At 38.5% G+C, this 24,409-nt stretch overlaps 1 protein-coding gene and 1 pseudogene across 3 annotated transcripts in view; both read left to right on the forward strand.

Annotated features, from left to right (window-relative positions):
- EEIG2 (EEIG family member 2) overlaps nucleotides 1-24,409 on the forward strand; it is a 107,374-nt gene that overhangs the window by 37,938 nt on the left and 45,027 nt on the right. For all 3 annotated transcript variants that reach the window (XM_027096224.1, XM_027096226.1, XM_027096225.1), the window contains exons 2-3: nucleotides 11,362-11,482; nucleotides 20,540-20,569. In XM_027096224.1, the coding sequence (XP_026952025.1) occupies nucleotides 11,362-11,482; nucleotides 20,540-20,569 (151 nt within the window). The remainder of the gene's footprint in view (nucleotides 1-11,361; nucleotides 11,483-20,539; nucleotides 20,570-24,409) is intronic.
- Nucleotides 17,604-18,899, forward strand: LOC113614575 (pleiotropic regulator 1 pseudogene; annotated as a pseudogene).

Genomic DNA, 24,409 nt, shown 5'->3' on the forward strand with positions numbered 1-24,409 from the left:
CTGATCTTAGTGGAAATGCTTTCAGTTTTTCACCATTGAGGACGATGTTGGCTGTGGGTTTGTCATATATGGCCTTTACTATGTTGAGGAAAGTTCCCTCTATGCCTACTTTTTGCAGAGTTTTTATCATAAATGGGTGTTGAATTTTGTCGAAAGCTTTCTCTGAATGTATTGAGATGACCATATGGTTTTTCTCCTTCAATTTGTTAATATGGTGTATCATGTTGATTGATTTGCGTATATTGAAGAATCCTTGCATTCCTGGAATAAAGCGGCCTTGATCATGGTGTATGATCCTTTTAATGTGCTGTTGGATTCTGTTTGCTAGTATTTTGTCGAGGATTTTTGCATCTGTGTTCCTCAGTGATATTGGCCTATAGTTTTCTTTCTTTGTGACATCCTTGTCTGGTTTTGGTATCAGGGTGATGGTGGCCTCATAGAATGAGTTTGGGAGTGTTCCTCCCTCTGCTATATTTTGGAAGAGTTTGAGAAGGATAGGTGTTAGCTCTTCTCTAAATGTTTGATAGAATTCGCCTGTGAAGCCCTCTGGTCCTGGGCTTTTCTTTCTTGGAAGATTTTTTATCACAGTTTCAATTTCAGTGCTTGTGATTGGTCTGTTCATATTTTCTATTTCTTCCTGATTCAGTCTTGGCAGGTTGTGCATTTCTAAGAATTTGTCCATTTCTTCCAGGTTGTCCATTTTATTGGCATAGAGTTGCTTATAGTAATCTCTTGTGATCTTTTGTATTTCTGCAATGTCAGTTGTTACTTCTCCTTTTTCATTTCTAATTCTATTGATTTGAGTCTTCTCCCTTTTTTTCTTGATGAGTCTGGCTAATGGTTTAGCAATTTTGTTTATTTTCTCAAAGAACCAGCTTTTAGTTTTATTGATCTTTGCTATCATTTCCTTCATTTCTTTTACATTTATTTCTGATCTGATTTTTATGATTTCTTTCCTTCTGCTAACTTTAGGGTTTTTTTGTTCTTCTTTCCCTAATTTCTTTAGGTGCAAGGTTAGGTTGTTTATTGGAGATGTTTCCTGTTTCTTAAGGTAGGATTGTATTGCTATAAACTTCCCTCTTAGAACTGCTTTTGCTGCATCCCATAGGTTTTGGGTCGTCGTGTCTGCATTGTCATTTGTTTCTAGGTATTTTTTAATTTCCTCTTTGTTTTCTTCAGTGATCACTTCGTTATTAAGCAGTGTATTGTTTAGCCTCCATGTGTTTGTATTTTTTACAGACCTTTTCCTGTAATTGATATCTAGTCTCATAGCCTTGTGGTCAGAAAAGATACTTGATACAATTTCAGTTTTCTTAAATTTACCAAGGCTTGATTTGTGACCCAAGATATGATCTATCCTGGAGAATGTTCCATGAGCACTTGAGAAAAAGGTGTATTCTGTTGTTTTTGGATGGACTGTCCTATAAATATCAATGAAGTCCATCTCGTTTAATGTATCATTTAAAGCTTGTGTTTCCTTATTTATTTCCATTTTGGATGATCTGTCCATTGGTGAAAGTGGGGTGTTAAAGTCCCCTACTATGAATGTGTTACTGTCGATTTCCCCTTTTGTGGCTGTTAGTATTTGCCTTATGTATTGAGGTGCTCCTGTGTTGGGTGCATAAATATTTACAATTGTTATATCTTCTTCTTGGATCGATCCCTTGATCATTATGTGGTGTCCTTCTTTGTCTCTTCTAATAGTCTTTATTTTAAAGTCTATTTTGTCTGATATGAGAATTGCTACTCCAGCTTTCCTTTGATTTCCATTTGCATGGAATATCTTTTTCCATCCCCTTACTTTCAGTCTGTGTGTGTCTCTAGGTCAGAAGTGGGTCTCTTGTAGACAGCATATATATGGGTCTTGTTTTTGTATCCATTCAGCCAATCTGTGTCTTTAGGTGGGAGCATTAGTCCATTTACATTTAAGGTAATTATCGATATGTATATTCCTATTCCCATTTTCTTAATTGTTTTGGGTTCTTTATTGTAGGTCTTTTCCTTTTCTTGTGTTTCTTGCCTGGAGAAGTTCCTTTAGCATTTGTTGTAAAGCTGTTTTGGTGGTGCTGAACTCTCTCAGTTTTTGCTTGTCTGTAAAGGTTTTAATTTCTCCATCCAATCTGAATGAGATCCTTGCTGGGTAGAGTGATCTTGGTTGCAGGTTTTTCTCCTTCATCACTTTAAATATGTCCTGCCAGTCCCTTCTGGCTTGCAGAGTTTCTGCTGAAAGATCAGCTGTTAACCTTATGGGGATTCCCTTGTGTGTTATTTGTTGTTTTTCCCTCGCTGCTTTTAATATGTTTTCTTTGTATTTAATTTTTGACAGTTTGATTAATGTGTGTCTTGGTGTATTTCTCCTTGGATTTATCCTGTATAGGACTCTCTGTGCTTCCTGGACTTGATTAACTATTTCCTTGCCCATATTAGGGAAGTTTTCAACTATAGTCTCTTCAAATATTTTCTCAGTCCCTTTCTTTTTCTCTTCTTCTTCTGGAACCCCTATAATTCGCTTGTTGGCGCGTTTAATGTTGTCCCAGAGGTCTCTGAGACTGTCCTCAGTTCTTTTCATTCTTTTTTCTTTATTCTGCTCTGCAGTAGTTATTTCCACTATTTTATCTTCCAGGTCACTTATCCGTTCTTCTGCCTCAGTTATTCTGCTATTGATCCCATCTAGAGTACTTTTAATTTCATTTATTGTGTTGTTCATCGTTGCTTGCTTCATCTTTAGTTCTTCTAGGTCCTTGTTAACTGATTCTTGCAATTTGTCCATTCTATTGTCCATTCTATCTCCAAGATTTCGGATCAACCTTACTATCATTATTCTGAATTCTTTTTCAGGTAGACTGCCTATTTCCTCTTCATTTGTTAGGTCTGGTGGGTTTTTATCTTGCTCCTTCATCTGCTGTGTGTTTTTCTGTCTTTTCATTTTGCTTATCTTACTGTGTTTGGGGTCTCCTTTTTTGCAGGCTGAAGGTTCGTAGTTCCTGTTGTTTTTTGTGTCTGTCCCCAGTGGCTAAGGTTGGTTCAGTGGGTTGTGTAGGCTTCCTGGTGGAGGGTACTAGTGCCTGTGTTCTGGTGTATGAGGCTGGATCTTGTCTTTCTGGTGGGCAGGTCCACGTCTGGTGGTGTGTTTTGGGGTGTCTGTAGACTTACTATGATTTTGGGCAGCCTCTCTGCTAATGGGTGGGGTTGTGTTCCTGTCTTGCTAGCTGTTTGGTATAGGGTGTCCAGTACTGTAGTTTGCTGGTCGTTGAGTGAAGCTGGGTGTTGGTGTTGAGTTGGAGATCTCTGGGAGATTTTCGCCGTTTGATATTACATGGAGCTGGGAGGTCTCTTGTGGACCAGTGTCCTGAAGTTGGCTCTCCCACCTCAGAGGCACAGCACTGACTCCTGGCTGCAGCACCAAGAGCCTTTCATCCACATGGCTTAGGTAATTAAAAATCCACTGGACACTTTAGAAGCCCAAGCAGCTCATGATGCAGCTTTCCAGTGGCAGTCTTCAATTCCACAACACGAAGAAATTTCAATGTGGATGCTGCAACTTCATTTGGGACACTTCATGTATAAGGGTTCTATATCTTGAAACATTCTCCAATGGATTCTCTTGCGACGCGGTTAACTCTCTCTTGTTCTTAAACTCCAAAGCCAAGGATGCGATGTACACAAGTCCAGAGGGTTTTCCTTGACTCCCCCCCCCGCAGCTGGGCTGACTTTTCCTTCCAGAGGGCTCAGGAGAGGGGTGGCAGTTTAAAAACCCTCACACTGGAGGTGCCTCTAAATCTTCACGCCTTCATTTCACACAAAAGTTGATTCAGCTGTCTTCATGGGACAGCTCTCTTACGTGGCTCTCCTCTAAGTGATGCTTCCAGGTATTCACCCTCCTTTCTCTTGTGACTATGCTTTCTGGAGTCCTTTGATTTCAGCCTCCTTGGGTGGCGCCAGTCTCCTCCAAGTGAACACCGCGATGGTGAGTCCTCTGCACGTGCTGGTGACACACGCCTTGTGGCCTCCTCCCTGTCCGCCATGCGCCAGAACCGCGACCCGTTGGAGCAGCTCTAGGAGCTGAAGCGGGTCAGGATCACAGATGGAGAGAACGTGGTCATTGCCCTGAGGGTGGACACAGGCTGGCAGCCGTGCGGGCGGAGGGCATCCAGAACCGACGGCCGGGAGAGCTCTTCTTACTTGAATATCAACTCCGTGGTGCCCACAGGAAACACTCTTACTGAGGATTTTTGCATCTATCTTTATCAGGGATATTGGCCTGTAGTTTTATTTTCTTGTGGTGTTTTTGTCTGGCTTTGGTATCAGGATGCTGCTGCTTATAAAATGAGTTTCAAAGTGTTCCCTCTTTTCTGTTTTTTGGAAAAGTTTAAGAAGGATTGGTATTCCTCTTTGAGTATTTGGTAAAATTCACCCATGAAGCTAGCTGGTCCTGGGGTTTTTTTTGTAGAGAGGTTTTTGATTACTGACTCAATCTCCTTATTTTTTATTGGTCTGTTCAGGTTTTCTTTTTCTTCTTGATTGTTTTGATAAGTTGTGTATTTCTAGGAATTTATTGATTTCTTCTGGGTCATCCAATATATTGGCATGTAATTGTTCATAATAGCCCCTTATGGTTCTTTTTATTTCTGAAGCATCTGTTGTAATATCTCCACTTTCATTTCTGGTTTTATTTGAGTCTTCTCTCTTTTTTCAAATTTATCTAGCCAAGGGTTTGTTGATTTTGTTTACTTTTTATATAGGCAACTCTTATTTTTGTTGATTTTTTTCTATTGCTTTTCTATTTGATTTATGTCCTCTGTAATCTTTATTATTTCCTTCAGTCTTCTAACTTTATGCTTAGTTTCTTCTTCTTCAGGTTTTGAGGTATAAAGGTAGGTTTATTTGAGATCTTTCTTTTTTAATGGAAGTGTTTATTGCTGTAAACTTAGTATGCTTTTGCTACAATCCATAAGTTTTGGTATGTTGTGGTTTTGTTTTTATTTGTCTTGAGATCGTTTTTTAATTCCCTTTTGATTTATTCTTTGAACCAATGGTTGTTCAGGGGTATGTTGTTTAGTTTCAACATATTTATGAATTTCCCCATCTTCTTACTGTTATTGGTACCTAGTTTCATTCCATTGTGGCTGGAAAAGATACTTGGAGTGATTTAGATCTCGTTAAATCTGTTGACTTCTTTTGACCTAACTTGTGATTGATCCTGAAGAATGTTCGGTGTGCACTTGAGAAAAACGTGTATTCTTCTGCTGATAGATTGAAAGTTCTGTATATATCTGTTAAGTCCATCGGTCCCATAGTGTTGTCCAGTTCTGTTTCCTTACTGATTTTCTGTCTGGATGATCGATCCATTATAGTGAGTGAGATATTGAAGTCTTCTGGCAGGAGAAGGTCTTTACCTGCCAAAACCAGTCTGTAAAGACTGGAAGAGGTATCTTCTCTTTCAAACGCACAGACACCATGCAAGACTACACGATCACGAAGAGTCAGGTAAACATGATATCACCAAAAGAAATTAATAAATCTAGTACCAACTGCAGTGCAGGCCTGCCTTCTCAAAGCAGCCCTCCTTAGTTTTTGGGCTCCATCAGAGTGTCACAGCCTCCTACCCGGACCCCAAGGTTCCCACAAAGCCACTTTTGTTTGTGGATGTCTGCTAAATAGTTTTTTCTGTAAGAGGATGAGGGCTAGGAACCTCTTACTCTGTCTTGCTTCATACAGTAATTTTAAATGAGGAGAACAGAACTCTGGGATTCCTGGAGCACCTACCATGATGAGAATAACATTTGAATTTTACAGATTCCTTTATTTGGGAATGATCAGTCTTAGGCTATATCAATTAGGATTTGGTTAAGCTGCATATAACAAAACCCCAAATAAGCATTTTAAATAATAAGGTGTAAGTTTGGAGGGAGACAGGGCTGCATGATTATTGGGACCCATCTTTCTCTGTCTCTGTGCACTATCATCACATTGCTTTTCCTCAAGGTAACCTTATGGTCCAAGATGGCTATTGACACTCTAACTGTTGTCATTACAGTTTTCTAGGTAGAGGAAGGAAGTAAAGAGGAAAGGTAAAAGGACATATCTTAACTATATTTCTTTTCTTGTGTCTTTCTAGAAGTTATACCCAGTAACTTCCATTTATATCATTGGCTTGTACTCAATCCCATGGCTACCCCAAGCTGCAAGGAAGAATGGGAGAATGCAGTCTTTTAACTGGACACATTGCCATTCTGAATAAAATCAGGTTTCTGTTTGTTTTGGTTTTTGTTTCTTTTAGATTTTTTTTTTTAATGTGGACTTTTTTTTTTTTGAGTCTTTACTGAATTTGCTACAATATTGCTTCTGTCTTATGCTTTGGTTTTTTTGGCCATGAGGCATGTAGGATCCTAGCTCCCTGACCAGGGATCGAACCCATACCCCCTGCACTGGAAGGCAAAGTCTTAACCACTGGACTGCCAGGGAAGTCCCAGGTTTCTGTTTTTAAAGAAGAGACAAGACTGGATATTAGATAAGCAACTGGCAAGCTCTATCACATATGCACCTGGGCAATCCATTGACTAGTTTAGCTAACTAGTTAAGCTGGTGGGTAACCAGCCTACTGGTGAGTACCATTATGGACAGAGGTCAGAGGCCTAAAGCCTTTTCTAGAGACTAAGAGTTCTAGGTGGAGATTGCTAGTAAATTGGTGGATATATTAATCCAATGACTAAAGTAGAAGACTTCAAATTTATATATTCTCAGTGTATACATAGTAGTTAAGGCCATAAAAGTAAAAAGAAAAGAAAGCTAGAGATAGAGACATCAACATTTTAAGTGGTGGACATCAGCATTTTCAGGTGATAGAAGAAGCTGAGAAGAACTAGTCACAGAAGTAGAAAGGGACTAGAGTATTTCCAGAACATATAAGAGGAGTCAACTACGATAATAAAAAAGAACTCATTGGATTTGGCAGTTAATTGTTCACTGGTGAGCAGTTTCAGGGGAGTGGTGGAGGACAGGAGCCTGATTGAGGGCATGGAAAAGTAACTAAGAGGTGAGGAAATGGAAGGAAAATGTCTACACTGTAGAAGGTCTTCAAATTCCAGTTCCAAACAAGTCACTGACTTTCTCCTTTTCTTTTATCTATAAAATGGAGCTAATAGTACCTTCCTCATAAAGTTGTTTTGAGGTCTCAATGAGTTAATACATGTAAAGCATTTACAACAATGCCTGTTGTATAATAAGCACTCAATAAATGCTGTCGTTGTTGTCATTATCTTCAAAGAGCTTGGATCTGAAGGGAAAGAGGATGGTAGTAAGTAGATGGGAACACATAGGGTTATAGAAGCGTACTCTTTTCCCTTAAGATTTAACATTATCTCCTTTATGAAAACTTATTCTTTATCTCTATTCTATACTATGATATCAATTATCTACCTGTGTTTGTAATGGTAAAGTTTTTTAATCTCTTGTTTCTTCCCAAGTCTACCAGACTTAATGTTGCCTTCCTCCACTCTCTAGCCAAACTAGACCAATGTTTCTGTAGATACTCCTTTCCTACTTCTGTGTTTTTTGTTTGTTGGTTTTTTTTTTTTTCTTGCGGTACGCGGGCCTCTCACTGTCGTGGCCTCTCCCGTTGCGGAGCACAGGCTCCGGACGCGCAGGCTCAGCGGCCATGGCTCACGGGTCCAGCCGCTCCGTGGCATGTGGGATCTTCCCGGACCAGGGCACGAACCCGTGTCCCCTGCATCGGCAGGTGGACTCTCAACCACTGCACCACCAGGGAAGCCCTACTTATGTGTTTTTTAAAGAAAAACACCCACATATGAAGTTTGCTTGATTTCTCTTTATTTTTATTACTCAGGCCAAAGCTGCCCTCCATTTGTGATAGCATATACCATTTGGTATGTAAAGGCTGCTACATTATAAGGGCGTTTTAAACTAGGTAAAAATCTACAGATGTATTTCTGTAATTAGTATTGCTGAGGAATTGTTTCACAAAGTAATAAAAAGTAGCAGAATATAAAGCAAAGTTTTAGGGTTTTGCATTGAGTATTAATGGATTTTTTTATACTTATGACATAATTTCTAGAATAATTGGCTGAAAAACATTTTAAGATACCATTTAATTTTCATGTATTAGCCAATAAAGAAGGTTCTTGGGTTGTTTTTTTTAAGCAGTTAGAAAAAAATGGCTGGCAATGTTATATACTTTTGTTCCCATTTTCAGATTATTCAATACTAGACAACTTTTTAAATTTGGTTTTTATTTTAACCAAGTTATAAATACATATAGTTTATTTTTTTGTTTGGCTTTTTTCTGGCCACGCCATGCGGCATTCAGGACCTTAGTTCCCCAACTAGGGATAGAACCCATGCCCCCTGCATTGGGAACATGGAGTCTTAACCACTGGACCTCCAGGAAAGTCCCTAAACGTATATAGTTTAGACTCTAAGTTCTACAAGGTATATTGTGGAAAACTGCAGTCCCCAGCCACTTCCCTGTTTTTCACGTGGCCTGACAGGGAAGGAGCAGGAGAAAAATACACCAACTTCTCTCTCCTCCTGCACTCCATCTTTGCGTTGTTTGTCCCTTTAGCACATGCAGAGGCAGAGGGCAGGGGAGCCTGGTTGATATAGTCCATAAAAGTCAGCCTCCTGGGCCACAGCAAAGGGCAGAGTGGATCTGGAATCACAAACAGAATATCAAGCCCAGTAGTTTTGTTTTCCATGAGTACTTTTTAGTTTCCTGTATATTCCTTTTTTAAAATTTAACAGCATCCTATTCCTGTATGGTAGATGTACTTTCTTTCTCTCTGAGAATCTTTTCTTCTTCCAGCATAGACTTTGTTTTCTTCAAGTTGCTTTTTGCTCTTTTTTTATCTCTGTCTCTCATATTAAGATAAGTGTCTGCTCATTTACTACGAAGCACTAAAAGTTAATTAGCTTTGTGCATATGGCGGGTGCTCATTGATTCAGATTTTCACTGTAGATTGTTTTGTTGGGAACCCTCTGCATCCATCTCATTTTCTTTGGGGCTGATTGGCTTCCCCAGGGAATATTCTTTCCACATCTTGAAGAATATGCCCTGGCTCCAGCATTCTGAGGAGGCAGGTTAAGGGAGAAGATTGGAGGCTTCAACATTCAGTGAGTCATCTTTAAACCACCTCCCCCAATATGGTCATGCTGTCATGCCATTTTCAATACCTTGCCCTCAAGTCAGGTGTTTCAGAGATCCCTTTGTCTTACCTAGTCAGGAGAATGATCTCAGTCTTCTGCAGGAGTCACAGGATCTGAGGTTCTGTTTCTAAAACAGTTTTCAATCAATCCTTCTGCCTTTTGGGCTTCCTTCATTCTACTTCAAGACCAATTTTAGATTCCTTCTCATGGCTTTCATTATTACCAGCTTAAGGTTCAGCTTTCTTCAGTTTGCTTAGTCAGTTATCACTTGTCTGTCCCTGTCCACTTCTTTTTGTCTCCTGTCTGGTTCTCTTTGTCCTTGGTGATGGTGACTTCAAATTTTTTTTTTTTTAAATTTAGAAGCTTTTGGGGAGGGAGCAGAGGCTAATACAGGTACCCAAACTGCCATCCTTAACCAGAAGTTTTAATGTAATTTTATCAGAAAAGTAAAATAACAGGTGTTTTTTTTTTTTTTTTACTGTTATCTCTGATTCTTGATCATTATATCGGTGGTCTCAGTAACAGGAACAGCAAAGTGCCTTGCAGCTCAGCATACTCTTGAAGGGTCCAGGAGTACTGGGACATTGTTATATCTGCATACCTTTTTTGGGAAGCTTCAGAGGCCATGGCTGATGTCTTGACCCAAGTCTTGAGGCCAAGAGAAAGAAACAAAAATAAAAGAATTCTGGTTTTAGTTTTTCTTGCTTGTTATTTTCATTATTATTCAATGATTTTTTTTAATTCACTATTTTTGAGTGTACAGGTTAGCTACTTCTCATCTTACTGTGGATGCCTTAGGTTGCCTGACAAACACCTTCAGATCTGTCCTTTGCCAAACAACTCTCAATCTGCCTGTGTTGTGACCATACAACTTGCACCCCTGCTGGATTGCTAGGGAAACTCCCCTAAGAACACATATACATTCTCGTCATATCATAATTCATTAAATCACCTAAAGCTTCCTAATGAAAAAAAAAAAAGCTAAAGTTATGACAGTTAAACCTATGATAAAACACACACCCTCCTCTCTGTTTGCATGTCTGTTTACATGTATATAAGTAAACATATGTGCACGTACCACACACAAACACATACTTGGTTTTTAAATTATATTTGTTTTTGCACTTCTTGTTCTTGGATTTCTGTGCATTGATGGAGAAATCCATAAAACCAAATTGATTTGTCCCAATACAAACTCATTTTATTCACTGAGGCAGCTACTAAGTTGACTCCCTGTCACATTCGCCGTCCTCAGCCTTTATCTAAACTTACTTAGTAGCCCATCAGCTACTATCAATCATCCTGTAGAAGTAACCTCATCTATTACTTTCCTAAGAAAATGAAAACTAACCTGGGCTCTCTTGCCTTTCCTTTTTGCTTTCTCCAGCTTTGTCTTTATTTTTTCCCACTGCCTTTCTTTTCTTCTGATGTTAGAGGAATAATTATCCTTCCTTTCTAAGGGAATGGTAGAGGGAACAGCATGTACAGAGGCCTGGAAACTTGAAAGAGCAGAGTTGTTGGACAAAATAGACAAGTGGACTTTTGAGTTAAATGAGCCTAGTTTAAATGCTAGTTATGCTACTTCCTACCTAAATGACCTAGAGTTATCTTCTCTCCTTGTGCTTCAGTTTCCTTACCTGTAAAGTGAGGATAATGCCAGCTACCTCCTAGGGTTGTTGTGAGATTAAATAGCATGTGGTAAACTGTCCATAAATGGTAGCTGCTGTTGCTCTTATGGCTGGAATAGGAGTGAAACTGTGACAGTAGCTCATTTTAGAATAAGTATTGTTCATATTTCTGTCTCTTACACTAACTAAACTATAAGCCATATAACGTTAGAAACACTGTCATTCTGATCTTCGTATTTTAATCACCTAGCACATACTCATCACATCTAATACAAACAAATGTGTAGTGTGTGTTGAATGAATGAATAGTGAAGCATCAGTTTATATTGATTAAATTGATAAGTAAATTCACTTTTTTTTCAGTTTCCTGTGGATAATAAAACTTTCTAAAGATTTTCAGATCACATTGTTAGGCATTTGTTTTCTTCAAGTTTCATTGTTTCCAAATACTGGTTTTTAATATGTCATGTTTGCATTATAGACTTGAGTGAAAGAGTGTGTGTGCTTTTTATTTTTTAACATGTCATCAATACTAGTTAATTAACTGGTTCTTTTTTTTTTTTTTCCTCAGGGAGGTGGTGCAAGCAAACTGTGTTCACTGGAGAAAGAAGTTCTCATTTATGTGCAAAATGAGTGCAAGTGCCACCACAGGCATCCTAGACCCTTGTATCTACAGAGTATCTGTGAGGAAGGTATAAAAACAGCCTAGTACTTCTCCCCTTTCAGAAACCATGATAAGTTCCATAGTCACTGACTCACTTTATTTAGCTGTACTTTATTGTTAGAACTGTTATATGTAATTTCACTTCACACTTGCAGCATAATTTAAATTACTATGACAAATATGAGGAATCTGAAGTTATAAATTAAAATATTATTCAAGAACCTTCATCTCATCATCACTGTACATATAATTATTTGTATTAGTTTGGGGGCTGTAAATGTCTCTATCTTGCCATTCATTAAGTCTCTCTTCTTTATTAGGCACTGGTTTTAGGGACTTTACGTATTTTGTGTCTAATAACAACCCTGAAGATATGTGTTATTTTTTCCATTTTCAGGAAAACCAAGGCTCAGAGAGGTTGTTACTTGCCCAAATTCACTTAGCTAATAACTGACAAAGTAGGAACTCAAGCACAAATCTTTCTGATTCTAAGTCCATGTTTTCTTTTTTATATAGTTCCTTTTCCACTTATTAAGTGGAAGCATATTACCAATAATTAAAAAAATTGCAATCTCAGATTGTTTCAACTTAATATATATCATATATATATATCCTACCTCTTTTGGGTGAAAAAGAGAAATCCATTAGGAAGCCACTACTGGTGAATTAAACTACTTGCTTTAAAATGTAAACTTCATGTTTTACATTTTATATACATTTTTTAAATAGCCAAAGTAATAACATATACATGTTCAGAAATTAAATAGAGAACTATTTAGAATGAAAAGCAAGAGTCCCTTGCCTCATTCTTTTCCACTCCAGTTTTGCATCCTTCTGTATTGGATAAAAAGTTGTGTTTTTGGCTTTTTTATTCTGTTTTTTGAGTGAACTGATAGCACTATGATGTATATGATTGTATTTTAATTTCTCTTATACTGCTTAATTTACTCAGTTAAAATATATCACAAGCACATACATACGTTTTATAGGTTTTAAGCCTTTAATGAAAATAGACCTCTAAAATAGTCATTTGGAGCAGCAATAGTTGAATGGAGGCTTTTTTTAAGGGAAGGATGGTGCTGTGAAAGTGTGTATGGCATCATATTGACCTGGGTTTGAATCCCAGATATATCATCTATTAACTGTGAAACCTTAAGCAGTTCTCCTGACTTTTTTTTTTTTTTTTTTTTTTTTTGCGGTACGCGGGCCTCTTACTGTTGTGGCCTTTCCCGTGGTGGAGCGCAGGCTCAGCGGCCATGGCTCACGGGCCTAGCCACTCTGCAGCATGTGGGATCTTCCCGGACCAGGGCACTAACCTGTGTCCCCTGCATCGGCATGTGGACTCTCAACCACTGTGCCACCAGGGAAGCTCTCTCCTGACTTTTAAGAATCAGTTTTCCTCATCCAAATAAGGGTATAATAACTTCCTCATTGAGTTATTAGGATTAACCAAGATATAAGTGAATCATTCTACCTTCTGCCCTTGCTACCTTAATTCCTGCTGTGACTCTTACTTTGAAACTTTTTCTTTTTTTCTTTCTTTTTTATTGTAGTAAAATTGCTTTGCAATATTGTGTTAGTTTCTGCTGTACAATGAAGTGCATCAGCTATATGTATACATATATCCCCTCCCTCTTGGACCTCCCTCCCACCCTACCATCCCACCCATCTAGGTCATCACAGAGCACCGAGCTGAGCTTCCTGTGCTATACAGCAGGTTCCCACTAGCTGTCTATTTTACACATGGTAGTGTATTTATGTCAAACCTAATCTCCCAATTCGTCCCACCCTCCCCTTCCCCCCGTGTCCACATGTTCATTCTGTACGTCTATGTCTCTATTCCTGCCCTACAAATAGGTTCATCTATACCATTTTTCTAGATTCCACATACATGTGTTAATATACGATATTTGTTTTTCTCTTTCTATCTTACTTCACTCTGTATGACAGACTCTAGGTCCATCCACATCTCTACAAATGACCCAGTTTCATTCCTTTTTATGGCTGAGTAATATTCCATTGTATATATGTACTGCATCTTCTTTATCTGTTCATCTATTGTTGGACATTTAGGTTGTTTCCATGTCCTGGCTATTGTAAATAGTGCTGCAGTGAACATTGGGGTACATGTGTCCTTTTGAATTATGGTTTTCTCAGGGTATATGCCCAGTAGTGGGATTGCTGGGTCATATGGTAGTTCTATCTTTAGTTTTTTAGAAACCTTTTCTAAATGGAGTTTAAATCATGATTTTTGAAAGATGATCTGTCTTTGAATTTTAAGAAAAGGAAAATATGTAACCAATTTATGGTAGAGGATAACTCAGAATTCCTTTTTTAACTTTTCTTTTTTTTTTTTTGCTACTTAAGGTAGGGCTTATTCAACTGAAATAAACCAGTTCTTCAGACTATAATGGTTTGGTGTATTAGTTAAGGCATATATGATAAGTTGCTAAAACAGAGACCCAAATATGCAATAACTTAAACAAAATAGAAGTGTATGTCTCTCTAGGGTAGTAGCCAAGGGATCCAGAGCTGGTAGAGCAGCTCTGCCATCTTCACTCTATGGTGCCCATTTTTAGATCCAAGGAAGTTGCTCTAGTCTTGTTATCTCTCCACCAGTGAGAATGAAGAAAAAGCCACATGAGAACAAATGTATTCCTTTTTAGTGCGTGACTCAAAAGTGGTGCTAATGGCTTTTGCTCATGTCCTACTGGTTAGAACTTAGCTATGTGATCGTGACAAACTGGAAGAAAAGCTGTGAATGTAGTCTCTAACCAAGTGGCTGTCAGATTCCAACACTGAAGAAGGAGAGAAGAGATATTGGTGAACCACTAGCATTCTCTTACCATGCTTGGTAAATGGAAATATTTACTGAACTTACTCTACCTATCCTATCTAATTATTATGTAAAAGTGAGAACCCATAAAGCAAATTTAGTAAAGTCAACTGTATAAATACTTTCTGCATTGCAAAAAATACCTTAAGATATAATATTTAACCAAATATCTGGGCACCCCATGACCCAGTCAAGTTGACACATAAAATTAACTGTCACAGACCTGAAAGTTAAAAAGCCCTTTGTTAGATCACTAGGGCTGCTGTAACAAAGCACCACAACCTGGGTGGCTTAACACAATTTATTGTCTTACAGTTCTGGAGGCCAGAAGTCCAAAATCAAGGTGTCAGCAGGGCCATGCTCCCTCTGAAGACGAGGCTTTCCTTGACTTGTAACTGTCTAGCTCCAGTGCATGTCTATGTTCAGATTTCCCATTTTTTATTAAGACACCAGTCATATTGGATTAGGACTTCATTTTAACTTGATTACCTATGTAAAGACTCCTCTGTTTCCAAATAGGGTCATATTCTGAGGTACTGTGGGTTAAGATGTCAACATATTTTTGTGGGGAGCACAATTCACTCCATAACAGGCACTAAGATTATAATAAACCTGGGGATTTATGCTTCTGAAATTAATGGACTGGCTTGTTACAGGCCACCCTTCCCTCTGAGAACAACCAGAAAAGCTAGACAAAATATTAAAAATAGCTGCTTGAAGACATCAGAAGCTGCTTCAGTAAGGATTTAAGAGGCTTAGAATCATAGACCAGGGAAGCTTAAAGAGATGAGCCTGACATTTGGCATTGCTTTTACCCTCAAAGCATTTTCTCATTTGTAAGCAGTAGCTAAGGAGCTGAGCCAAAAGCAGTGATGGAGAGGCTAAGAAGCTGAGCTAAGATTCTGGCAATTTTACAGGACTGAGAGAACAAAAATGGAGTCCAGGGCCCACCAGCAGAAGGAGCCTTGGTAAATACCCCAAGCTTTTAGTTGGGACTCTCTAAGCTTTAATTTGGGACTCTCTTAGCTTTTAGTCTAAGACTCTCTAAGAGTTTCAGCCTAGAAGAAGGAGTATAGTGGCTATAGATCAACCCTTACAAAAACTGAAATTCAGCTTCCAATCAGCTCAGTTGCTGCTTGGATGAAGGTTAACTCAATCCCTGACCTTACTACTTGCCAGAAGCAAATGTATCAATATATTTTCTCTGGAGGAGAATAATATTACTCTGAGCCTAAAATTATTTCTTCAAGTTGTCACACACACACAGATTACCAAGCATACTAAAAGACATGACTACATGACCAAAATCAAAAGGAAAAATAGATAATAAAAACAGACCCATGGAAGATACAGATTTGGAGAAGATCTAAGATAGACTTTTTACAATAAGTGTAATTAATCATCAATACAGGAAATCAGAGAACTTAAAACTATTTAAAAAATCAAATTGAATTCTAGAACTGAAAAATACAATAACTGATATTCAAAGCTAAGTAGATGAAACTAAATCTCAACAGATGTATTTAACAGCAGGTTTGTCACAACTGAAGAAAACCTTGGAAAATAAGACAAAGTAAAATATCCAGACTAAATCATGGAGAGAAAAAGGGTGGGATACACATAACAGAGTGTAAGACATGGGAAACAGTGTAAAGGTTTCTCACACACACACACACACACACACACACACACACACACACACACATAAAATTGGAGCCCTAGAAGGAGATGTGAGAAATTGTGACTGAGGATCTTCTAAAACTGATGAAAGATACTGAGCCACAGATTCAAAAGTACCGTGAACCTCATGCAGGATAAACAACAAATATGACATGTTTAAAGATAGAAGACCAGCCTAGCTGGAACATGGAAAACATGGAAAGGGAAGTCCTTGATGAAGAGGTTGGAAGCACTGGATCAGGTAGAGCCTTATAGGAGTTTAGATTTTATTCCAATTAGATTTGGAATCAATTTGAAGATTTTAATAAGGAGAGACATGATCCTTTATGATCACTTTTGCTGATCACTTTGTGATCTTTTAAGATGAAGGATGAATTACAGAGACCACTTAACTGATTGGAATAGTTCAGGTGAAGAATGCTTATGTTTTGGCATGGAGTTATAACAGTGGAGGTGGTATGATTCAGGATGTATTTTGGAGGTAGACTGCCACTAATGGATTGGATATAGTGAATGAGGGAAACTGAATTGAGAATAACTCAGACCTTTTGCCTGAGCATATGGGTCGATGATTGTGCTATTTATTGAAATCGCAAAAACTCAAAGTGGAGCAATTTTGGGGGCAGATAAATAGAGATCAGTAGGCCTATCTTGGCCATGTTAAATTTGAGGTGTCTATGTGACATCAAGTGGACATGTCATGTAGGCATTTAAAATACTACTCTCGGGAGAAGTTCAGACTAGAGATAAAGATTTGAGAGTCATCAGCATACAATTTTTATTTAAAGCCATAGACCTGAATGGGATAAACCAGGGAGAAAGTGTAGATAGAGAAGACAAGAGGCCTAGACCAAACACTTAGAGGTAGTATAAAAGTACTTAGCAGGTACAAGAAAGGAGGAAGAATTCATATATATCACTTTTTATACACTTTTGGCCAGATCTTAGTTACACTGCCATAGTACAAAAAGCAAGTGGAAAATGTAGTCAGTTACTTTATTTTGGGTAGCCAATGCCCAACTAAAAATAGAGGATTCTATTATTATGGAGACGGGGAGAATGGATAGTTGGGATACAACTAGCATTCTTTCCACAGAGGTTGAATAAAGGAATAGGTCTTGCCAAGGAGAGTGAGGAGAAGCCAGAGAGGTAGGAGTAAAACTAGGCAATGTTGCCACTTGGAAATTTAAAGAGCAAAATGGTATAAGGAAGGAGGCAGAGTGGCCAAGCCTATCAAATACTGTTGTGAAATTAAGTAAGATAAGACAAAGCCTTATTTGGCCTTGATAAAAATGGAGATCATTGGCAATCCTTAGAGCCACTGCAGAGGGAAAAATGAGGGCAAAAGCCCAATTCGAGTAGATTGAATAGAGAGTGGGATACAGCATATTTGGGTAAATCTTTTGAAGAGTTTGGCTGTAAAGGGGAACAAAGAAAAGAATTAGCCACTAGAGACACGGATCACCTGGAGAAAGTTTTGTTTTGCTTTGTTTGATGAAAGGCACTATTAATGATATGACAGTGACCTAATAAAGAAGGAAAATTTGGTAATTCATAATGGAGTAGATCTGGTGGCATGGCCGCAGCCTCACTAAACGGGCAGGGAAGGGGAGGGATAACACATATTCACGAACAATAGAATTTACCATAGATTACTCTTCAGCTTATTTCAGTTTGCCTCTTTAAAGATGGAAATGGTAGATAATGTGTTGTGTATCTGGTTTAGATAAGAGACAGCTCCATTCAGCAAACACATTTTTAAAAGTGAGGGAGGGAGAGCTGTGGCGGCGGTTTCCATCCTGTTGATGAGTGTTTCTTCCTTGCCGGAGCGACTACACAGACCATGGCGTCATGGTCGAGGAGGTACAGAAACATTCTGTGCACACACTTGTGTTCAGGTTATTGAAGAGAACCCATGTCATGTTTGTGGCTGATAATGGAAAACCTGTGCCTTTGGATGAACAGTCACAAACGAGAAATGGCAATCAAGCTGCATAATGAGTATGGTCCTGTGTTGCATATGCCTACCTCAAAAGAAAATCTTAAAGAGAAAGGCCCTCAGAATGCATCAGATTCATATGAACACAAACAGTATCCTGCCAATCAAGGACAAGAAGTTCAATGTTTGGTGACAGGTACACATCCATATCCACCAGGACCTGGGGTTGCTTTGACAGCGGACACTAAGATCCAAAGAATGCTGAGTGAATCAGATGCACAGTCCTTAGCTGTGGCATTACCTACTTCCCAAGCCAGGGTCGATGCAAACCATAGTGCACCTGCTGGAGGTGAATACCGACACCCTGGGGCTTCTGACCAGTCACAGCCTGCTGGGGCAGTTGTTATGGACGGTGGCAATGCCAAGACCTCCACACTGATGGCTAAAAAAGCCCCTACAATGCCAAAACTTCAGTGGCACCCACCGTGGAAACTCTACAGAGTGATCAGTGGGCATCTTGCCTGGGTTTGATGTATTGCTGTGGAACCTGGAAATCAGTGGTTTGTTACTGGATCTGCTGACAGAACTATAAAGATCTGGGACTTGGCTAGTGGCAAGTTATAACTGTCATTAACTGGCTAGTGGCAAGTTAAAACGCACATCAGTACGGTGCGTGGTGTGATAGTGAACCCAAGGAGCGCATACCTGTTCTCCTGTGGAGAAGACAAACAAGTCAACTGCTGGGATCTTGAGTATAATAAGGTTATAAGGCACTGTCATGGACACCTGAGTACAGTATATGGTTTGGATCTGCACCCAACAATCAACGTGCTGGTGACCTGTAGCCGAGACTCAACAGCATGGATTTGGGATGTGAGAACTAAAGCCAGCATACACACGTTATCTGGACATACTAATGCGGTGGCTGCAGTGAGGTGTCAAGCTGCATAACCACAAATTATTACTGGAAGTAATAACCTGGAGAAATAACTGGAGATACCAATGGACTTATTTGAAGCTATAGCAAGGGCTGCAGTCTTTTGTGAAGACTTCATAGAAAAGTGTTACTTAAGTTTCTGATGCCTGTGCCTCTTTCTGGCATATACTGAGTTTTACAAACCCTGTCCTTAGCATCCTGATTCCCTATCAGGCAAGAAAATTTGTCACACTTCACTTTCTATAGTTAGAAAACAAAATTACAGGAACAATCAGTTTAAAATTTGTTTCAAATTAAGAAATTATACCGTAATTTTGAATAAGCATTTCCAAATATACATATCCCATCTTGCATGCTGTAGGTGGGAGTGTAGTTGTTACAACCTTTAGGAGGGTAGTTTTCCAGAATATACCGAAGATGCTTGGAATCTTTGGCTAACTCTTCATTAGAAATGAAATTACTAGGAAACTACCTAATGGGAATAATCTGACAACTGTACACAGCAAGTTTATTTCACCTTTGTCTTTAATTAAAGCTAGCCCAGATGTCCTAACAATAAGGGACTGGTATAATAGATTATGGTATCTTCATGTAGTTTCTCTCCATTAAGAGTGAGAAATATCTCTGGAATAACATGTCCAAATTTTACTCTTATATAAAAAAGGAAGCTGTGCAAGCATTTTTTTTTTTTTTGGAAGAGTAACTTGTTAATGCCTAAAAAATAATGGAAAAGTAACACCACATTGTTATCAGTGGCTTTGTGAGAGTGGGATTATGGGAGAACTTTCATGATTGGCTTTATATATTTCTATAATGTTTTAATTTTCTATAAGCATGTATTTTGTAAACTTAAAGGAAAAAAACCCACAAGAAAAAAAAAGTGAGTGAGGAGAGGAGAATTTGGCCCTAATTTTAATGGCAAACACATAATACAGAGTACCTATACTGTGCGCTAAGCAGTGTTCTCAGTGTTTTACACTTAATTCTTGCATCTGTGTGATGTCCTAAATTGAGGGATTTGGCAAATTAATGTAGTTATATATTTTAAAGTAAAATGTTAAGAGATATATATATATATATATATATATATATATATTTTACTTTTCACTTTTGCCAGTCTCCTTCACTTAGATAAGAATTAGATAAGGGAGTTTCTACTGTATTACCATAGAACAATGCCATATATATTAAGTGGAAAAAAGTAAGGTATAGAACAGTATATGTAGTGTGCTATCATTTGAGTAAAGCAGAAATGTATATACATGTCTTTTGGACAGTTCCTAAAAATTCATAACAGTGGTGTCTCTGGGGTGGGGGTTTCAACTCTTGTTGAAATCTTTGTACAGTATATTATTAATATGCTTAACTCAGTAATTAATTTAACCTTTCTTTGGTGACTCATGTTCTTGCAATGTGTCCAGGACATTTTTGGCAGTTTCTTCTTCAGCAAATAGATTAAATATTAGCTTGTCTTCTCACCGTTTGTCTCCTTCAGATTTAAATTAAATTCTAAATAAAAATTCTGGTTATTTTCAGGGGGGCAGGGGACATCCAAACAGTTGGATTTAAGATCATCAGAATTTTACTCTGTATTTGCTAGCCTGTAAATATCTACCTCAAAATTATTTGACATATATTTAATTTTAAATCTTTAGTCATATGATATCCTTATAGTGTTTTTTATCTTTGGCAGGAATTAAAAGGTGGAAAAGCTTATGCAAAGGTAAGTTGGTGTTCTTTAACACCTTTGGAATTTGTAATGTCATTCATTGCTATTTATAAGCTTAAAAATTAAATGGTTTGCTTTTCTAATTGCTGTTTAAGCTTGGCTGTTTTTAAATAAAGCAACTCAGAGATTGAATAGTTGGATCCAACAATAAATTATAGGCATATTCTTTCTAAATGTTGATTATGGGATGTTATTCTTAAGTTTCAGTTTCCTTACTAGGAGACAGTCTCTGGTTTGCATTAAACAATTGCAACTGTTAATTCAGTTTCCCTTGGGAAGTATTCTCAGTCCCACCCAACCCCCAATGGAATAGGACTCCCCCTCTGTGCTCTCTTAGCACTCTGTATACATGACCACTACTATCCTTTATACTTTTACTAGCTGTATGGAATTACTAATGAATGTGCTGACTTTTTTGCTGCATAGAAAGAATTAGTAATTAATAATACTACCAGAAACCCAACTCTTTTATTTCTAAACCTCTTTAATTTCTAAACCACTTTTTTTTTTTTTTTTTTTTTTTTTTTTTGGCCACGCTGTGTCACTTGCAGGATCTCAGTTCCCTGACCAGGGATTGAACCTGGGCCACGGTAGTGAAAGCCCGGAATCCTAACCACTAGGCCACCAGGGAACTCCCCACATACTCCTCTTGTATTTCTCTGTGATGGTAGCTCCATCAGTCTAGTCATCTAAGCATCTGAGCCAAGAACCAGGGCATTAGTTTCAACTATCAAATCTACCTACCCCTCTAAAACTAGTTGGCTGCAATATCAGTTAGGATGCTCTTTGGTACAAGTAACAGAAAACCCTCCTCACCTAGAGATTTTTTTAATCTCACAAAACAGGTAGATATGAGATAGAGCTATAGATGTGAGATAGAGCTGCTCCAGGATTGGTTAATCCACTGACTAAAGAACATCATCAAGAATCCATGTTACTTTTCTCTTTTTTTCTTACATTCTCTATGTGATGGCTTTCTCCTTGGCTAGCTCCCTTCATGGTCAGGAGGTGGCTAGCTGCTCAAGTTTTAGTCAACACATTCACATATGACAAAGCTCAGCTGTTTCCCCATTTATGACTTTTTCAAGTGAGAAAACTTTTCCTACATGGCCCCCAGAGGATTTCCCTGTACTTTTGATTGTACACAACTGGATCATATGCCCACTCCTCAACTAGTCATGGGCAGTAGGAATGGATTGCCATGGTTAGCTTAGACTAATCACAATTTCACAGTTGGCTAGAGGTTGGGTTACTTTCGTTGTGTACATGGATGAGCTAAGAGTGGACACTTGAATAAAATTAGGACTTGCTAGCAAGGAATATAAGGGCATTGAATGATGGGTAGGCAAAAAACAGTCTGCTTTGACTGACAGATCTTGATTTCTCCCTTCTAAAAAGCTTTTGAAACCATCTCTTCTCTCCAGTCCCAAGACCACTGCCCTAGGTTATGCCTTCATTATTTCTTATTTAAAACCTGCATTGGCCTCCTATCTTTTCTGTGCCTCTGTCGTCCCCCACCAGTTCATCCTCTATATTATTGCCAGAGGGATTGTTCTGAAATTCAAAGATGATCATATCCTTCCCCCACTTTTAGTCCTTCAGCAGCTCTCTATTGCCTGTAAAGGAAAATGAAATGAAAAGTCTTTAACCTAGCGTATTGGACCCATCTTGGTTTGCAAATCATCTGTCTGCATACTCACCCACTCACTCAGTCATCCTTATGCTTCAGACATACTGCCCAGAGAACATTCCTGGAGTGTGCCGTGCTGTTTTAGCCTTGTTGCCTTGTGACTTGATGTTTTCCCTGCCATGCATGTGCTTCTGTAGACTCATGTATCATTAAAAACTCAACTTAGTCATCCCTCCCCACTGAGAAATTTTCTTTTCCTCTCTTTCTTGTAATTGTGCCTTCCTTTATCACAGCACTTATACTTTTTTATAGGAATTTATTTCCTTTTCTAGCTTCCCTTATTAAGCTGTGAGTTCCTTGAGAATAGGAATAATATACATTCCTAATACCTAACATTATCTGGAATGAAGATGCTCAAAATTATTTGCCAATTGAAGGAAGCTCTACCACAGTTATACCTACAATTTATATTATATATATATATATATATATATATATATATATGCCATTTTACTGAGACAGTTATCTCAGTGAAACCAAAGAGAAAATCATAAGGAAATATGGACTCTTGTACCTCATTACAATGTAAGCTCTTGCAAGACGGTTCTTATCTGTCCTGTTCATCACTGTTTTCCAGTATTTAAAGCAGGGCCTGGCACATAAAAAGTGCTCAGTAAATGTTGACTTTAGCATGCTTTCTTAATGGGGACTGACCAGATTCTTTTTTTAAAAAAACTTGCTTTATGCTTAGTGACTGTAATACCAGCATTCCAACAGTGGATGGTGAGCCAAAGAGCTGTCTTTTATTCAAAAAATACATGTTAACTGCTTACCATGTGCCAAGCATTGTTCCTGCCACTATTTTAAGTATTAGAAATACAGCAGTAAACAAAACAGACAAAAATCCCTGACTTTGGGGAGCTTACATTCTAATGGGGGATTGAGGGAGGGGGACAGACAATAAAATAAATATGAAATGTGTATATACATGATGTGATGATAACTACTAAGAAAAATAAAGCAGATAAGGGGTAGACAGTGACAGCTACAGGGGAAGGGAGGGGGGAGCCAGGCATGTTCTAGAATGGTCAGGGGAGGCCCCTGTAGAGAGATGACATTTGAACATAGACCCTAATGCAGTGAGGAAGAAAGCTGTGAGATCTGAGAGAGAATGTATCAGGCAAAAGAACAGTAAGTGCTAAAGGCCTTGAGGTGATCTTGGCATTTTTCAAGGAAGAGGACCTTGTGGCTGGAAGAGTGGATGAGGAGGAGAGGGGGAAATGAAGTAGACGAGGTGGCCATGGACAGAGGAATCAGAGACAGTCAATATAGACAAGTCTTTTGAGGAGTCTTGCTCCAAAGGGGAGCAGAAGAATATTGCAGTAGACTGGAGAGAGGTATGGCGTGAGGTTTTGTTTTCTTTTGTTCATTAAGATGGGAGAAAATCCAGCATGTTTGTGTTCTGGGAATGATCCATAGAGAGGGAAGAATCCCTGAAGCGATGAACTTGAATAGGCGAGAGGAGAGTGGTTGGCCTTGGATGGGAGCACAGCCAGCTCACTTACAGTAAGTGGGAAGGTAAACATGTGGGCACAGGTTCAGGTAGGCGAGTAGATGTGGCTGGTGATAAGAGCTTGCGGAAGTTGAATGCTCTTTTGATTGCTTTTATTTCTGAGTGAAATAGGAAGCAAGGCATCAGCAAAGAGTGTGGATGGAAAAGGTATTAGAGGTTCAAAGAGAAAGGATAATGTATGAAATAAGGCATGTGGATGATGTGTGATCACACAGCCACAGGAGTCTTCCCATGTTCATTTGGATGTGGCTTTGCCCTGGACATATCCAGGCTTTTTGCTGATCTCTTGGACCCCTAAAAAAGGCAGTAAGACCAGAGTAATCATGTGAAGATTAGGTAGATATTACCTGTGGCTTGATATGTTCCTGACTTACTGCTTTTGGAGCTTGTGGTCCTTCAGCTGGTCTCTTAAGTTCTTATTCTTCATTCTTCTTATACGAATTAAAAACCACTAAAATAATGCTCCATCCTACAATAAAAATCTTCATCTTAAATGCCATTCATATGTTCTTCACTGCATGTTTTAAAGCATTAAAGCAGGCAACTTAAAATCACAGCACTCAACTTAAAATCAAGCAGGGTTTGACGTGTATAATACTTTTTATTATATATTCAAGGAGATGTACTTGCA

This window comes from Aethalodelphis obliquidens, unplaced genomic scaffold (assembly GCF_003676395.1).
Source record: "Aethalodelphis obliquidens isolate GAN/ISIS:26980383/991018 unplaced genomic scaffold, ASM367639v1 scaffold100, whole genome shotgun sequence".
NCBI lineage: Eukaryota > Metazoa > Chordata > Mammalia > Artiodactyla > Delphinidae > Aethalodelphis > Aethalodelphis obliquidens.